The sequence below is a fragment of the Capsella rubella genome, unplaced genomic scaffold (assembly GCF_000375325.1).
Source record: "Capsella rubella cultivar Monte Gargano unplaced genomic scaffold, Caprub1_0 scaffold_3, whole genome shotgun sequence".
NCBI lineage: Eukaryota > Viridiplantae > Streptophyta > Magnoliopsida > Brassicales > Brassicaceae > Capsella > Capsella rubella.
This window is the reverse complement of record NW_006238921.1, coordinates 8,768,800-8,783,484: the sequence shown is the minus strand read 5'-3', so window position 1 is coordinate 8,783,484 and position 14,685 is coordinate 8,768,800. Positions and strand designations below refer to the sequence as shown.

Here is a 14,685-nt window from a genome sequence, read left to right as displayed (position 1 = left end):
AAAAAAAAAAAAAAAAAAGAGAACTAAGTGTAAATTGAGAAGAAGACATTCGATTGCTGATATATTGAGTTTACTTGTAAGCCTATAATACTTATAACCATGTTGCATTCAAATATTATATTGCTTGCTGCACTTCTTAAGATATTAAAATATTCTATTGTTTGCTGCACTTATTTTCTTTTACAAATTGACTGTAAATCTATATATACAATTTTTATGTACATTTTGTGCTAAAATCAATTTTTTTGTAATTTCCTAAAAAACCAATATCTTAAACACTATTAATCTCAAATTATTAAGGTTAGTTTCGTAAATATGTATTCTGGGTCAGTTCAAAATTAAAATTTACGACCTGAAATCACAAATCGGATCTTCATTTATTATTATCTTAATCAAAATTAAAAACAATACTAATAGATATTGAAGATATCTAGATATAGTAATATTGTATTTAGTTTGTTATCAAAACCTATAAACCAATAAAATCTTGATTACTAATATTTAGATATCACTATACTAACTCATTTAAACTTATTTTTTTTTAAACACCGATTTTAACTTAAATTATTTATAAAAAATAGACCCATAATACCACGAGGTAAATTCTAGTATATCATTATTTATGATATACAACTTTTAATAACAACAACCAATTACATTCAATTTTTTTTTCAAATTTACAAAATTCATTATTAAAAATAAATAAATGCATTAAAAACTTAATTATCTAATCTTTTTCAAACAATCTTTTGTATAGATTATCTATACTATTAATTGGGAAGGACAACTTGAAGCCAAACACCCCCAATTTTATAAAAAAAAATTCATGAAATATATTCCAGTTGCCAAACAGAATTAATGATAGCAAAAAAAAAAACAAAAACTATCTATGGAAATCATAATAATATTTTACCATAAAAAGTGGATAATTAAATTCCAAATTAAATATATGTAAACATATCTATTTTGAATATACATAAACATATTTAATATCAATTTAATATTTTAATATACTTTCGAAATTAATAATTTATATAAAATGAAATCTAATAAAAAAAAATCATCATATATCTAAAAAACAAAAATAACAATTTTTAGAAAAATAAAAAGATAAAAAATATGTTAGCATATGAAATAATCAACTAATCAAATTCTACATAGTATATATACATAACTGATCATATCATCAAATTTTAAAAATTATATAAATTTAAAAATTTAAATAAAATTTAAATAAATCAATAATTAAATATTTGTTTGCTAAAATCATGCGAATAAACATTATAGATCACATAAATTTCTTATTTTCACATAAAAAAATTTTCATATTCAAAAAGCAATCTACCAATTGTAGCACAAAAGATATCTACAAAACTTATCATTAATTCAATTAGTTAATGATTTTCTATTTGGTCAAACAGTTAGTTAATGATTATTCTAAACAGAAACTATCTATATTTATGGATCATACTAATTTAAAGAATAAAATACAGCAATTATTTTTATAAAATAAATAATAAAAAAACAGAAACTATCTATATTTATGGATCATACTAATTTTGTTGCCAAAAAGTGGACAATTAAATTCGAAAATCTCCATATATAACATATTAAAAATTTTGAGATATTTTTTAAACAATAATTTAATATTTAATAAAATCCAATTTATAGTATTTTTTATTTGGTTTAATGATTTTATTCAAGTGTTTATGTTATTTGTATTTTGTATAACTCTTATGATATGATATATATTTATTTTCCGTTACAAAATCATCACATATATATTTTGTTTTAAATTGATATTTTAGGAAAAATAAAATGAAAAATAAAAATAAAAATAAATATGTTATATATTTTACAATAGCATAAAATATGGAGCAATATTAAAAAAAATTGATATTATCTTAAAAAAATTTTAAAATGATAAAGTATTAAATAAATAATTAAAATGTTTTAGTAAAAAAATCTTTAAAAAATCAACAATAATTTTGTTTTTTCAAAAATCAATTTAATAAATATTTTGTATCACATACAATCTCTTATTTTCACATTAAAAATCTTCATACTGAAAATGTGACCAAAAATAAAATATAGCAAAAAAGATATTTATATATTTCCTTGAAATAATAAAAAACCATAATAACATGTGACAAAAAATAAAATCGTCAAATAAACATTCGTTATTATTAACATCAATTTAATTATATATTAACTGCCCAATCTTGCTGGATATTAACTAATCTGGAATTAGCATTTAATAGTTTTAAGAAAGTTCAGGAAATCATATCACATGATTATTATATTTTCCATATAATATAACATTGGCAATCCACAAAAAGAATTAAACAGTTAATGTATGTTACAAATAAATAAATAAAATCAAGTAATTATGATTAAAATGGAAAAATAGTTATTTCAATTTCCAAAAAAGAAACGGGTAATACAAAACAAAATTATATAACTATTTGTCATCAAAAACTAGACGATATATACAATTTGGAAACTTAAATTCAATTTCAACTTTCAAATATCGGATGACGGGTATGATACATGAGTATGAAATTAAATAGCAAAAGTAAGTTTCAAATTACTTAATAATTTCAAATATCAGGACAAGAAAGAGAATGGGTAAGTTAATTAGTTAATTACAAGCTATATAATATTGTTTTCAAAAAGAAATGTAAATGATTTCATTTACATAAATAATATACAATCATATTTTAGAGGGAAAATACGGATACAAAAAGGGAACGTGTAATTATAAAAATAAATTATCTAAACTATTTCTTATGAAAAAGGACGATATAAAAAATTTGGTAACTTAAATTCAAATTCAAATTTCAAATATCAAGTGACAAGTATGATACAAAAATATGAAATTTAAATAGAAAAAAATAAGTTTTAAATTACTTAAATATTTCAAATATCGGGACAAGAAATATTTGGCTCGTATGAGCTAATTTCTTTCAATGTTGACAAAAATAAGTACAAAAAATAACGGATACGGAAAGAGAACGAGTAATTTAATTAGTTAACTACATGCTATATTATGTTTTTAAAAAATATGTAAATGATGTTGTTTACATAAAAAATGTATGATCTTATTTTAGAGAGAAAGAACGGGAACAAAAAGGGAATGGGTAATTAAAAAAAAAAATTATCTAAACTATTTTTCATCAAAAACAAGCCTATATAAAAAATTTGTATTACTTAAATTCAATTTTAACTTTCAAATATCAAATGACGGGTATGATACAAGAATATGAAAATTTTTAATAGCAAAAGTAAGTTTCAAATTACTTAAATATTTCAAATATCGGGACAAGAAATAACGTATACAGAAAGGGAACGGCTAATTTAGAAAATAAAAATTATTATCTTAAATAATTATGGGTAACGGCAAGCTGAAGACATAATATTTATTCATGTGGGTGGAGCAAAATATTTCAATTTGTTGTAGGACATGCATAGTGAACAGTTTTGACTCTCCTAAAAAATATATATATATATATATATATATATATTTATGTTATTTTATTCAAAATTTTTAATATTTTTTATTGGTTTATGTGATTTGATAGTTTATAAATTTAATTGATTTCTAACTTATCACTCATTCGGTTTACACTCGATCCGAGTCTCTTATCATGTCGATGCAAATATTTTGAAACTTTATGATAAACTTAATTTTTGCAACCAACCCCGCACGTATGTGCGGGTCCATCCCTAGTTATTGTTAAGACTTCCACATCCTCTTAATTGGCAAACACAATTACCATTAGATGTACGACTGATCTTATCCTCAAAGCATATACTGTAAATGTCCTAACAAGTCATTTTTGTTGATTTTTTTTCTGGTCTTGTTTCTAATGAACCAACCAATAATATTGAGATCATTATTTATAGGGTGTGTTGGCAAACTAATACGTTTTTGAAACATAATTATAAAAATAGTACATTTACTATTTACAATAGCAAAATATTACAATTTTACTATTTCAGATATCTGTACAGACAGACAACTGTAAAATAACATATTATTGTACATCAAATATTTGTATAAAGAGAAACAACTACATATAAACATATTTACACATAAACAAATATACATATATAGACCAGAATATATATGTACACATATAATTATACGTATAAATAGACCGTTGTACGGACGATTTTCCGTATATCAATACACAATTGTACATAAGGTTAGCTGGGCGTATCAAAATTTGTTTGAAAAATATATGAAATTATTTTTTTAAAAATGCATATCAAATTATAGAGAAAAAAATACAGATTTTTATGTAATTGAAATTTTATAGAAAACAAATATATTTTGATGAATATTTTTAGTTATTAGATTTAAGGGGGTTTTTAAATAGTGTCCAAATAGTAAAAATGTATTAGTTTTTATAATAATGAATAGTAAATGTACTTTTTCTACAATTATGTTTCAAAAATGTACTAAAAACCCAATTAATCCTTATTTATATGTTTTTTGAATCGTAATGTCATGTTTCAAAAATTATTAGTACATGGGAAGGCCCATGAGAAGGAATCGAAAGATTGGTTTAATTAGTTCAAAACCCAAATTTTAAAACTATTGTTATATATTTTAGGGAATTTAATGAAAAAACTCCTCAACATTGGTGAGATCAATTTTTAAACCCTCAACTATTTTTTTAGTAAATAAAACCCTGAACTAAAAACATTAACAAATTTAACCCTCTACCTATAAAAAACCTAAACACCCGTAATAATCTCTTCTACGCAATCAACGTTTGTTTAACTGAAACAAAAAAAGACTAAGCATTAGTTTTTAAATACAAAAATTAACAACAAACCTTCTCTTAAGAACCTTCGTTTTCCATAAAAGTTCACACGTCGAATAATAGATCACCAAAAAAACTCTCAAATCGTGAAATCCTAAAACCTCAAAATTCCAAATGTTGAACGGTTAGTGAAAAAGAAACTAAAGTAGGTTTAATAGCCGATTAACACAGAGTTAATCGAGGGTGAGACGCATAATTAAATTTAATGATGGATGACATTAACTCATCGAGTCTCCATTATGGAGTGAGGTATTGAGAGAACATATGTCTATTTCATCTGGTTTGAATTTTATAAAATATTGTGGTAAGTCAATTTTTTTTTTTTTGTTGTAAATATGTTTCAGAATAAGCATTTTGCATAAAATATGAGAAAATTTTATATTTTCCATCAGGATTTGCAGAATACTATAATCGAAAAATTGTGTTGTGATCGTAATATGTTTAAAAATATGCGTACTGGTTTTCGTTTTATTGTTCTGCTAGAGTATACGAAATTGTTAACGGTAAAAATGTATGCTTTTATAGACGGAGGGTTAAATTTGTTAATGTTTTTTAGTTCAGGGTTTTATTTATTAAAAAAATAGTTGAGGGTTTAAAAATGGATCCGGCCAATGTTAAGGGTTTTTTCATTAAATTCCCTATATTTTAATGTGAAACCATCGCATCTTCGCATGTTTGAGCCTGGTCGATCCGGATAAATGTGAACTGTAACGTGAGAGTTTCTGAGCAAGTGATATTAATTTGACTAATTGATTTGGACTTTTTGCTTGTAGTCTTATGATTACGGATTGTAGTCTCTCTTTTAGCTAATAGCATGAAGTGGATTTACAATAATTTTTTTTCTGGGCTAGTTTACATTAGTGCTACAAGACCAAAAGATTAAAATTGTTAAGTTGATACTCTTTTATGAAAAGTTATGAAAATAGTAAAAAACTGAGGTTAAAGAGGGCGGTGATGAACAAGAAGAAATAGGGAAAAATTATATAAATCTGTCTACTAAATCTACATAAAATGTCTAAAATACTTGGCCAAGACTTAAGATTAGTTAATGTTTCAATATCCGAATGTTTAGAATTCGAATCCCAAATAATACGATTTATTAAAAATTATACATATTTAGTCAAGTTTACAAGAGATTTCCAGTTGTGCAAAATTATAGTCTTTCAAAGAATAGTAAGGCGTTTTCAGTCGTTAATCTAATAAGATTATAAAGAATTAACAATAGTAAGATCGTTTATGTAACAATTTTCATAGTTTGTATTAATTAATACAAATCCCAAAAGGACAACAAAAAAACAAATAAAAATATTAAAATAAAACAAAAAAGAGAAATCACACGCGTGTAGTTTAACTTAGTAATTTAATACAGGGCTTGTTAAAAATTGGTACTCAAAAGATCTGAAAACAAAAAGTAAAGGAGTGATAATTTTAAAATTAGATCTCTCTCCTCACCACTATCGAAATTACATTTTTACCCCTAATTCGATTTAACAAAAAATAAATAAACTGATATTTGCAAAAATAGCGTATCATATAAATTGTATGTTACCGCTATACATTATAAGTTATTTGATAACTTCATAGTTATATAGTTAAATTATTTATAGTTATTCATATGTTAGCGCTATTAACTATGTTAATCATATGTTACCGCTATACATTATAAATTATTTGATAACGTCATAGGTATATAGTTAAATTATTTATGTTAGCGCTATAAATTATTTGATAAACTCATAATTATCGAGTTAAATTATTTATTATATAATTGATATCAACTAACTTATATATTAATATGTTAATTTATTATGATATTTCATCTGTTATGTTAACTTATACATAAGAAACATATAAATGATATGATATAAACATATAAACATATAAATGACAAAAGAAAAAAAAACATATAAATGATATGTAAAAGTTTTTCTAAAATTTTATGGATATCTATTTTGTTATGTGTTAAAATATTTGTTATCTATCTTAGGGGTAGCTTTTTCCAATTTAAATAGCCAAGAGAGAAAACTAATTAAAAACATAACATGTGTAGATTCTTAATTTTTTATTTATTTGAGTACACCCATTATAGTTTGCACTTTAATACATCTGTTTAAAAACGTACGTACAGTATAATATTCATTTTAGAAAGTTGACATTGTAAATCACATGTGCACGAAACACTAATTGAAGATTCCTCTTACGTAGTAACTTCCTTAATACATGTTATGATTGATCCAGTTAGAGCACGTTTCAGGCTGTCCATAAGATTCCGGCCATGGTCGATTTAAAACACAGTAGCTAGAGTTTAAGAAAGCAAAGTAAATTATCAAAAATGGAAGCATCAAGCATTACTTTTGGCCCTAAAGCTCTCCCTAGCGTTCACAACGTCCATCTTTGTCTTAAGACCAGCTTCTCTCTATTTCCTCGTCATTTACTAATTAAAAACCAAACTCTTTCCTCAAAGAAACATACAAAGCACAACCTGTTCTGTGTTAAAGCTGAGGCTAGTGGCGATCTTGAGAGTACTCGTCCATTGACATCTTTTTCTCCATCTTTTTGGGGAGATCACTTCCTCTCTGTTCCCGTCAATGACTTAGTAAGTACAGTCCTTATCCGATGGTAATTCTTGTTGCACCAAAAGATTTCTTTGACTAAGCTAAATATTAAGTGTAGGAGTTTGAAGCACTTGAGCAAGAAATCGAATCCGTTATGAAGCCTAAAGTAAGAGACATGCTCATGACTCCTCACAGCAACGACACGGTGAGGATCCGTCTCATCCATTTGCTTATCAGCCTCGGTACCGCTCATTATTTTGAGAGCGAAATCGAAGAGATTCTACAACAGGCTTTTAGGAAGTTGGATGGTTTAATTTCGAAAGAAGATGATTTGGAAACAATTGCAATCATGTTTGAAGTTTTAAGACTATACGGACACAAAATGCCCTGCGGTAAATCAAAGATCGATCGTAAAAACGTGTTTTATAATAAGCTTTCTTTATTCACATATATTAATAACATGACATATTTATGGGTTTTGGTGAAGATGTGTTTGATAGATTCAAAGGTGAAGATGGAAAGTTTAAGGAAAGTCTAGCCAAGGACACTAGAGGGATGCTACAACTATACGAAGCATCCCATCTAGGGACACTATCTGAAGATATTATGGAGGAAGCGTTGACTTTCACGCGGTACCACTTGGAGGAGTCGTTGACAAACCAAGGAACAAGCTCCAATCTCTTAAAGCATGTGGAAAACGCATTGTATAGAGCTCGATATCACAGCATAGAGATATTAGTCGCTCTACAATACATCTCTTTCTACGACAAAGAAGAAGGCCATGACGAGACACTCCTCAAGTTTGCTAAGCTCAACTTCAACTTTTGCCGGCTTCATTACATCAAAGAGCTCAAATCTCTCACCAAGTAAAGCCGTTGTACCTAGTTCAAATATTCACGTCAAAATATCTTCTATATATATATATATATTAATGTTATACTAGCTATTTTGGTTCGCAGATGGTGGAAGGGCTTTGATTTTGTAGCCACGCTTCCTTACATCAGGAATAGATCTGTGGAGATCTTTTTGGGATCCGTGGCATTGTTTTTTGAACCAAGATATTCACTAGGGAGAATGATAGCCGCTAAACTCACTATGATCATGACGGTTATTGATGATACATATGACGCCTATGCCACTCTTCCTGAAGCTACAAGTCTTACTGACGCTTTGCAAAAGTATGGTGTTAAGTTGTCTTGTGATCGGTTGTCAATTTTATCTCTTTAGTCATTTAGTCTTAATTAGCATGTTCTTAATGTCGTCTTGTCTAAGCATAGACTTAATGGGCAGGTGGGATCGTGACGCCATTGAAAATCTACCAAACTATCTTAAAACGTATTTCCTGAATTTGTTAGAAACTGTGGAAGAAATTGAACGGGAAATGCGGATTAGAGGAAGATCTTGTAGAGTGATAATAGATCAGGTACGTATAATACAGCTAATCAAACATTCAAGATTTAGTTTCTTTGAGAAATATATATATATATTAATGGGCCTAAAGATATATGATACCATGATAAATTGATGAGAGTAAATAACACAAAAAGATTTAAAGGAAGAATTATATTAGACTTTCATGAAAATAATGTTACAACTTACAATCTCTTACATAGAGTTTCAGGATAAATAATATATATTGTGATAATGTTAAACTTCATAAACTCAATATTAACATTTATCAATAATCTTCTAGAATAATATATCTTTTCGATTTCCATATTTTGGGGTTGACATATCGACCATCGATCTCGGTCAATCTCCGGTCTCTATCTTCCAATAACATCTATCCTTAGGTATATAATGTTTGTGTTGGATATTGAAAGCATAGATCAAGAGTGTGGGGAGAGCGTACCACGCCATAGCAAGATGGGCACGCACAGGTGATGTGCCAAGCTTTGACGATTACATGGAGGTTGTGATTGAAATAGCGGCGATGGACGACTATGTATCCTACAGCTTGGTTGCAATGGAAGAGTGTGAAGAGAAACAATTGTACGAATGGTTCGATTCCAAACCCAAAATTATCCATACTTTGAGCGTTCTGTTTCGTCTCAGAAATGATATAGCCTCCTTCGAGGTACGTATAAAAATTACGAATGGTACAATCATATAATAAACAAGGATCATTGCAATATTATTGACATATTATTTTTGGGTTTGTAAAAAAAATGAGCAGCTAGAGATGAGTAGAGGAGAGGTGGCGAATGGCGTCAACTGTTACATGAAGCAATATGGTGTTACCAAAGAAGCAGCCGTGAAAGCATTGAGTAAGATAGCGAAAGAGAGTTATAAGATGATGATGGAGGAGTTGATGAGTTCGAAAGATGTGCCTCGTCAGATTCTGGTTCGAGTCATCAACATTGGACGAGTTATAGATTTGTATTACAAGGAAGGTGATACATTTGCAGCTCCCGATCAAAAGATGAAACAACTTATTGCCTCTTTGTTCCTGCATCCATTTCTCCTTTAACGTAAAGACTCAATAACAAGTTGGAACGTTATATATATATATATATATATGGGATTTTGATTCCCATGAGTCAGACACTTTCCATGATGCTTTTACTTTCATTGTATACGTGTTTTCACAAATAATAGTAATGTTTAGCTTCTAAATAACCTTTATTGTTATGAAACTTTTAATAGAAAAATATCTGTGATACCACTTATTATTTACACTAATATTCATCCATTCAATTAATCTGAGTAGTTGTAGAAAGTTGGATTTTTAGAGTTAGTAACACACACGATCATGTGTTAAGTCTATTGAACCATGAGGTAATTTTAGGGTAAGCTTTTATAATATAATTGGTATATTGTAATTATTTCTATGTTTATTTTAGGTTGTATTTTAGTAACATGATTTTGAATCATAAGTCTCAGTTATTTAATCTTCAAATTTATTAAAATTTTTGTCACATTGATTTATTTGTTCTATAAGAGCATGCATCTACATATAACTGTAACATTTTATTAATTTTGCTTATTTATTTAATTTATTATCATAAAAAATAACTTCACCCATCAAATATAGACACATGGCAAATGAGTATGTTAACATGTTTTGTGCAAAACACCTCAAAGTAGCTATTTTTTTGCATTTTTATCCATCATCTCTAAAATAAGCAGATTAATATATGAAGTGAAAAATAATACACAATATGACTTTTATATGTAATATCTAAATTTTTCTATGTTTACATAAATTATATTTTCAAAATTTAAAATGTAGATTTGGTCTCCTCATCGTTGGAATTTCGATTTAGTAAACCATTTATCAGTATTTTGCAAATTTAAAGTAATGATGACGGGTTATATATTACATATTTATTTTTTTTTATTTTTTTTATGTGTGTTTTGGAGTTGGAGAATAAAGTTGAAAAATAAAAATTAAGATTAAAACTTGCCGAAAGTGGAAACGGAAAGAACTTGCTGTCTAAAGAAGATCTACCAATACTCATCAAAAGTACAACTATGTGTTACTCTCCACACTTTGATTTATTAAGTTCTACTTTTAGTTAGTGAAACGCAATGCTGGAAATCTTTTATCTTGATTGTAATGTGTATATTAGAACCACAATCGAAACTAAATTTATTGTCCTTTGCATTTTCCAAGTAAAACTTTAATTGCATTAATTTGATTATTTTAAAAAATATAATATATATATATATATATAATCAAAACATCATGTTGAACCAAGGGTTCACACAATGAATTTATTAAGGAAAGGAGAATAAATTCACTTTGAACAATCTCTCAAGAACTCGAATTGAAACGGATTAAAAGGATTGATTTGACCTAGAAATGAACGATTTAGGGTTTGCTCAAGAACAAATGAAGAACTAGGGTTTTTGCTATTAAATGATCGATGCCCTAGAATAGAGACATCTTCTCCCTTTATACGAGGGATTTAGGGTTACAATAAATGCTCCTCTTCCTTAGATTTTCGGAAGATATTATCATAAATATTCGATTAGGGTTTGCGAAACCCTAATGATCCGAAGTCGTCCATTCCATTTTAGGAATAAAGCACCCTTTGCAATAATTGGACAATAAACCGGGATTCCCCGATTTATTGGTTTAATTCGATTCCGTCTTGGTTTAGGCCGGTATGTCGTTGGTGCTAATTCCTACACCAACAATAAGTCCCCCCCCAGTTCGATGGGTCGAATGTTCATTCGAATTATGGAACTTCTAATTATGCCTGACCTAAGCTAAGAGGGAAACGAATCAAATATATCCGAATCGTCGCCTATCTCGGAAACGATGCCACGCGTCACTCATCTATGGAGCGGCATATAGGTCGGAAGTCGAAGCGTCGCCTAGGTCATCATTATTTTTTCGTAGGTCTGTCTCCCGCTCGCTTCTATAAATACTTGCTCAATGCCTTTCATTTTCCTCATTTCCGCTTTTCTGCTCAAAAGGTAAAATTTCGCTCTGCCCTCTCTCCTCTTTTTCTTTTAACTTATCGCCGCCGACTTTAAATTCTCCGGTCATATTATACTACTCCGACAATGTCGACATCGCACTCTCCGTCTGATAGTGAGGTCGCACCACTAATTCGTTCTAACACTCGTTCGATGCGCCGTCCTAGCAATGAGGCTTCATCATCTCGCCCCGTTCGGGCTTCCATTCCCGAGCTAACTGAAATTCCGATCCGAGATGGTAGGAATAACGCTGCAACCGCCATGGAAACCGGAGAGTCTTCTAATCCCGATCGCTCAAGGGGCGAGGATCGCTTTGCCGCACCGGGCGTTTTCGTGAATGATATCCAGCCTACCCTTGACCACAGAGGTCAGATCGGTGGAATTCCGACCTCTAGTACTGTGAGCAGCATCAACGAGATGCTCGACGTTTGCGGTTTGGGGAGATCCGGGGTCAGTATCCTGATTCCGCATGAGACTCAACGCCCGTGGACTCCTCCAAAGGGATACATCTGTCTGTACGAGATGTACTTCACCCGCTGCCGCCTGTGGTTTCCTCTGCCCGAGCTCTTGTCCCTATATACTCATCGCCGTAAACTGGCGATCTCTCAGCTCGCTCCGGCCAGTATTTGTAACATCGTTGGAGTACTGACCCTAGCGTCTGAGGTCGGTACGAGGGTTCCCGTCATGTGCTTTGAGGAGATGACGGTATTGAAGAAATCCAGGGTCGCCGGCAATTTCACCGTGAACATGAGGGAGAAACAGAACGTCATTCCCGGAACCCGAGTCAGCAATTTCAAAGGCTGGGAAAAACGTTTCTTTTATGTCCGAGCTGACTACCTCTCACTCGAAAATCCTTTTGTTGGCTTACGCCGACGATGGAATAGTGATCCGGGTACTTAATCTACGTTTTTCTTTTGAATTCCCTTATCGTTCTGACCTGACTTCTCCTCTTTTGTTCAGATCGCATCCGAAACTTTTCTACGTTCCCAACGGAGTACTCCGGCATTGTGGCAAGCCTGTTTAGCGGGGAGAATCGAGTGTGGGACCAATTTAGCCGAGAGCGAGTTGAAGAAGCGATGGGAAGGATCCCGAGAAAGTATCCAAACTTCGCAGAGGAGCTGGCCAAATCATCAGGTACTTCGGTTACCGCCCTCCAGGCTCGGGATGCCGAACTCGTGGTACCAACAACAACGGCTATGGAGGTCGCCGTAGTCGAACCGGCTTCCGGAGGAGAGATCGCCCCTACTGAACCTGCGATCGTGGATCTGGAAGACGATGGTGGAGATGAGGGCGAGGCTCCCGGGCAGGAAGTCGTAACTGCCGAACACGAGGTCGCTCTGTCTGAAGGAGACACGGCCGGAAGGAAGAAAAAGAAGAAGAGAATCGACAAAGGCAAGGGAGTGGCTCTGGACTCTGGCAACCAGCCGAGCCGTAAGAGGTCGGCCGAAGCAGCTGACTTAGAGTCTTCCGATCCTTTCCGATTAACTCGGAAGGATTCGAAGACAGACAAGTTCTGCTTCGACTACTTCGGAGAGAGCTCCGTAGCTGGCGATCGTTACGCCTCGGCAGAATTATGCCGAAATTTAAAGTTTTCTTCGGAGATTCTGCCCGACCTCGACGAGCTGGAGTTCAAGGAAGATTATCTGAACTATACTCGATCCGCGTTGCAGGTTTGTTTATCGCTCCTTTTGATCTGTCCTTTATATTTTGTGCGTATTCTAACACCGTTTTTGCCTTTTTTCCAGTCGATCGCCTATGGCAACGCTCTCTTCTTCAAATACGAAAAGAGGGTGAAGTCGCGCTCTACGGCGAATCACGCCTTCTTGATGATGGAGAAATGCGCCAAAGAGGCCCAGGACAAAGTGGTCATGCTGCGGAAGCAAGTGGGGGGCTTGGAGGAACAGGCCAAGGTTCAAGAGGGAGTCGTCGCTTCCTTAGAGGATACAATTGCTGGCCTTCGGGCCGAGAATGCAACCCTTGCTGCGGAGAAGGCGAAAGCCGATGGCGACCTTCAGCTCCTTCAGCAATTCTGCGAATCCGAATGCTGGCGACTTCGCCTAGATCGGCAGGCTGTGGTTGAGCGCACGAGGAAGAAGGCCCAAGATCGCCTAGATCGGGTGAAGGCGTTCCTGGCCGAGCAAGAGGTCACTGTTCGTCCGAAGGAAGACCTGCTGAACCAGGCTCTTGGGGTCGAGGCTACGATTGACAGGCTTGTCAAAGAGTGCCATGCTCAGATCCCCGAGGAGGAAATTGCCAAGATCAAGGCGAAGAAAGTCGAGTACAAGGAGGTTGCAGATGCGCTTGACTATCTCGTCCTCGACTCTGCCGATCTGAACATGTCTCCGGACCAGCTCGGCTACGGTCTTCTTCGGCCTGAGGATCCCGCTCCCAGATCTATCCGTGAGCCACATGGATCGAATGCTGCAGCCTTTCAGGCCGACCTTCGAGCTCCTGACACCAATGATGACCCCCCTTCAGACCCGGGCAATCCTGAAGATGGCGTTGAAGTCGTCTAATGCTCTTTTTTTTTTATATTTGTTTGACTCTTGAATTTGGATGGGCCGCCGGCCCTTTTGTAATACATTTTCTCTTTTCAATTTTACTTCTTCGGCAACTTGCTTCTACTTCTTCAGAAACCGGAAGTATTACTTTTTTTTTTTTTGTATTCCCCTTATTCGTGAAAGTGGAAATATGCTTCTTTTTTGGATCCAAAAGCGATGGATCATCTCCGTTCGCCGGTGTTGATATGCCGACTTTCACTGAGAAAGAAGCTCTTGATCGTGGGATGCCCTTGTTCCCGACGTTAAGGGTTCCAATGACTTTGATGTCGCGAGTTACTCGACAAGAGAAACTCCGGTTAGAGGAGTTCT

The 14,685-nt window shown here is 32.4% G+C and overlaps 2 protein-coding genes across 2 annotated transcripts; both read left to right on the top strand.

Annotated features, from left to right (window-relative positions):
* Positions 1-7,164: 7,164 nt before the first annotated feature.
* Positions 7,165-9,927, top strand: LOC17891763 (terpenoid synthase 25). The gene is made up of 7 exons (XM_006299161.2): positions 7,165-7,428; positions 7,506-7,779; positions 7,875-8,253; positions 8,347-8,565; positions 8,678-8,810; positions 9,216-9,464; positions 9,564-9,927. Exons 1-7 carry the CDS (start codon positions 7,165-7,167, stop codon positions 9,855-9,857), a joined length of 1,812 nt encoding a protein of 603 aa, XP_006299223.1. The 3' UTR covers positions 9,858-9,927.
* A 1,975-nt stretch (positions 9,928-11,902) lies between these two features.
* LOC111831460 (meiosis-specific protein ASY2-like) lies at positions 11,903-14,331 on the top strand. The gene is made up of 3 exons (XM_023785601.1): positions 11,903-12,707; positions 12,776-13,485; positions 13,561-14,331. Exons 1-3 carry the CDS (start codon positions 11,903-11,905, stop codon positions 14,329-14,331), a joined length of 2,286 nt encoding a protein of 761 aa, XP_023641369.1.
* The last annotated feature ends 354 nt before the right edge of the window (positions 14,332-14,685 follow it).

Bases quoted from the DNA above. Each gene is read 5' to 3' on its own strand.
- LOC17891763 (XM_006299161.2), top strand. From the start codon at position 7,165: ATGGAAGCATCAAGCATTACTTTTGGCCCTAAAGCTCTCCCTAGCGTT. The intron at 7,780-7,874 runs GTAAATCAAAGA...GTTTTGGTGAAG, and splicing joins CGGACACAAAATGCCCTGCG to ATGTGTTTGATAGATTCAAA. The intron at 9,465-9,563 runs GTACGTATAAAA...AAAAATGAGCAG, and splicing joins ATGATATAGCCTCCTTCGAG to CTAGAGATGAGTAGAGGAGA.
- LOC111831460 (XM_023785601.1), top strand. From the start codon at position 11,903: ATGTCGACATCGCACTCTCCGTCTGATAGTGAGGTCGCACCACTAATT. The intron at 12,708-12,775 runs GTACTTAATCTA...TCTTTTGTTCAG, and splicing joins ACGATGGAATAGTGATCCGG to ATCGCATCCGAAACTTTTCT. The intron at 13,486-13,560 runs GTTTGTTTATCG...CCTTTTTTCCAG, and splicing joins ATACTCGATCCGCGTTGCAG to TCGATCGCCTATGGCAACGC.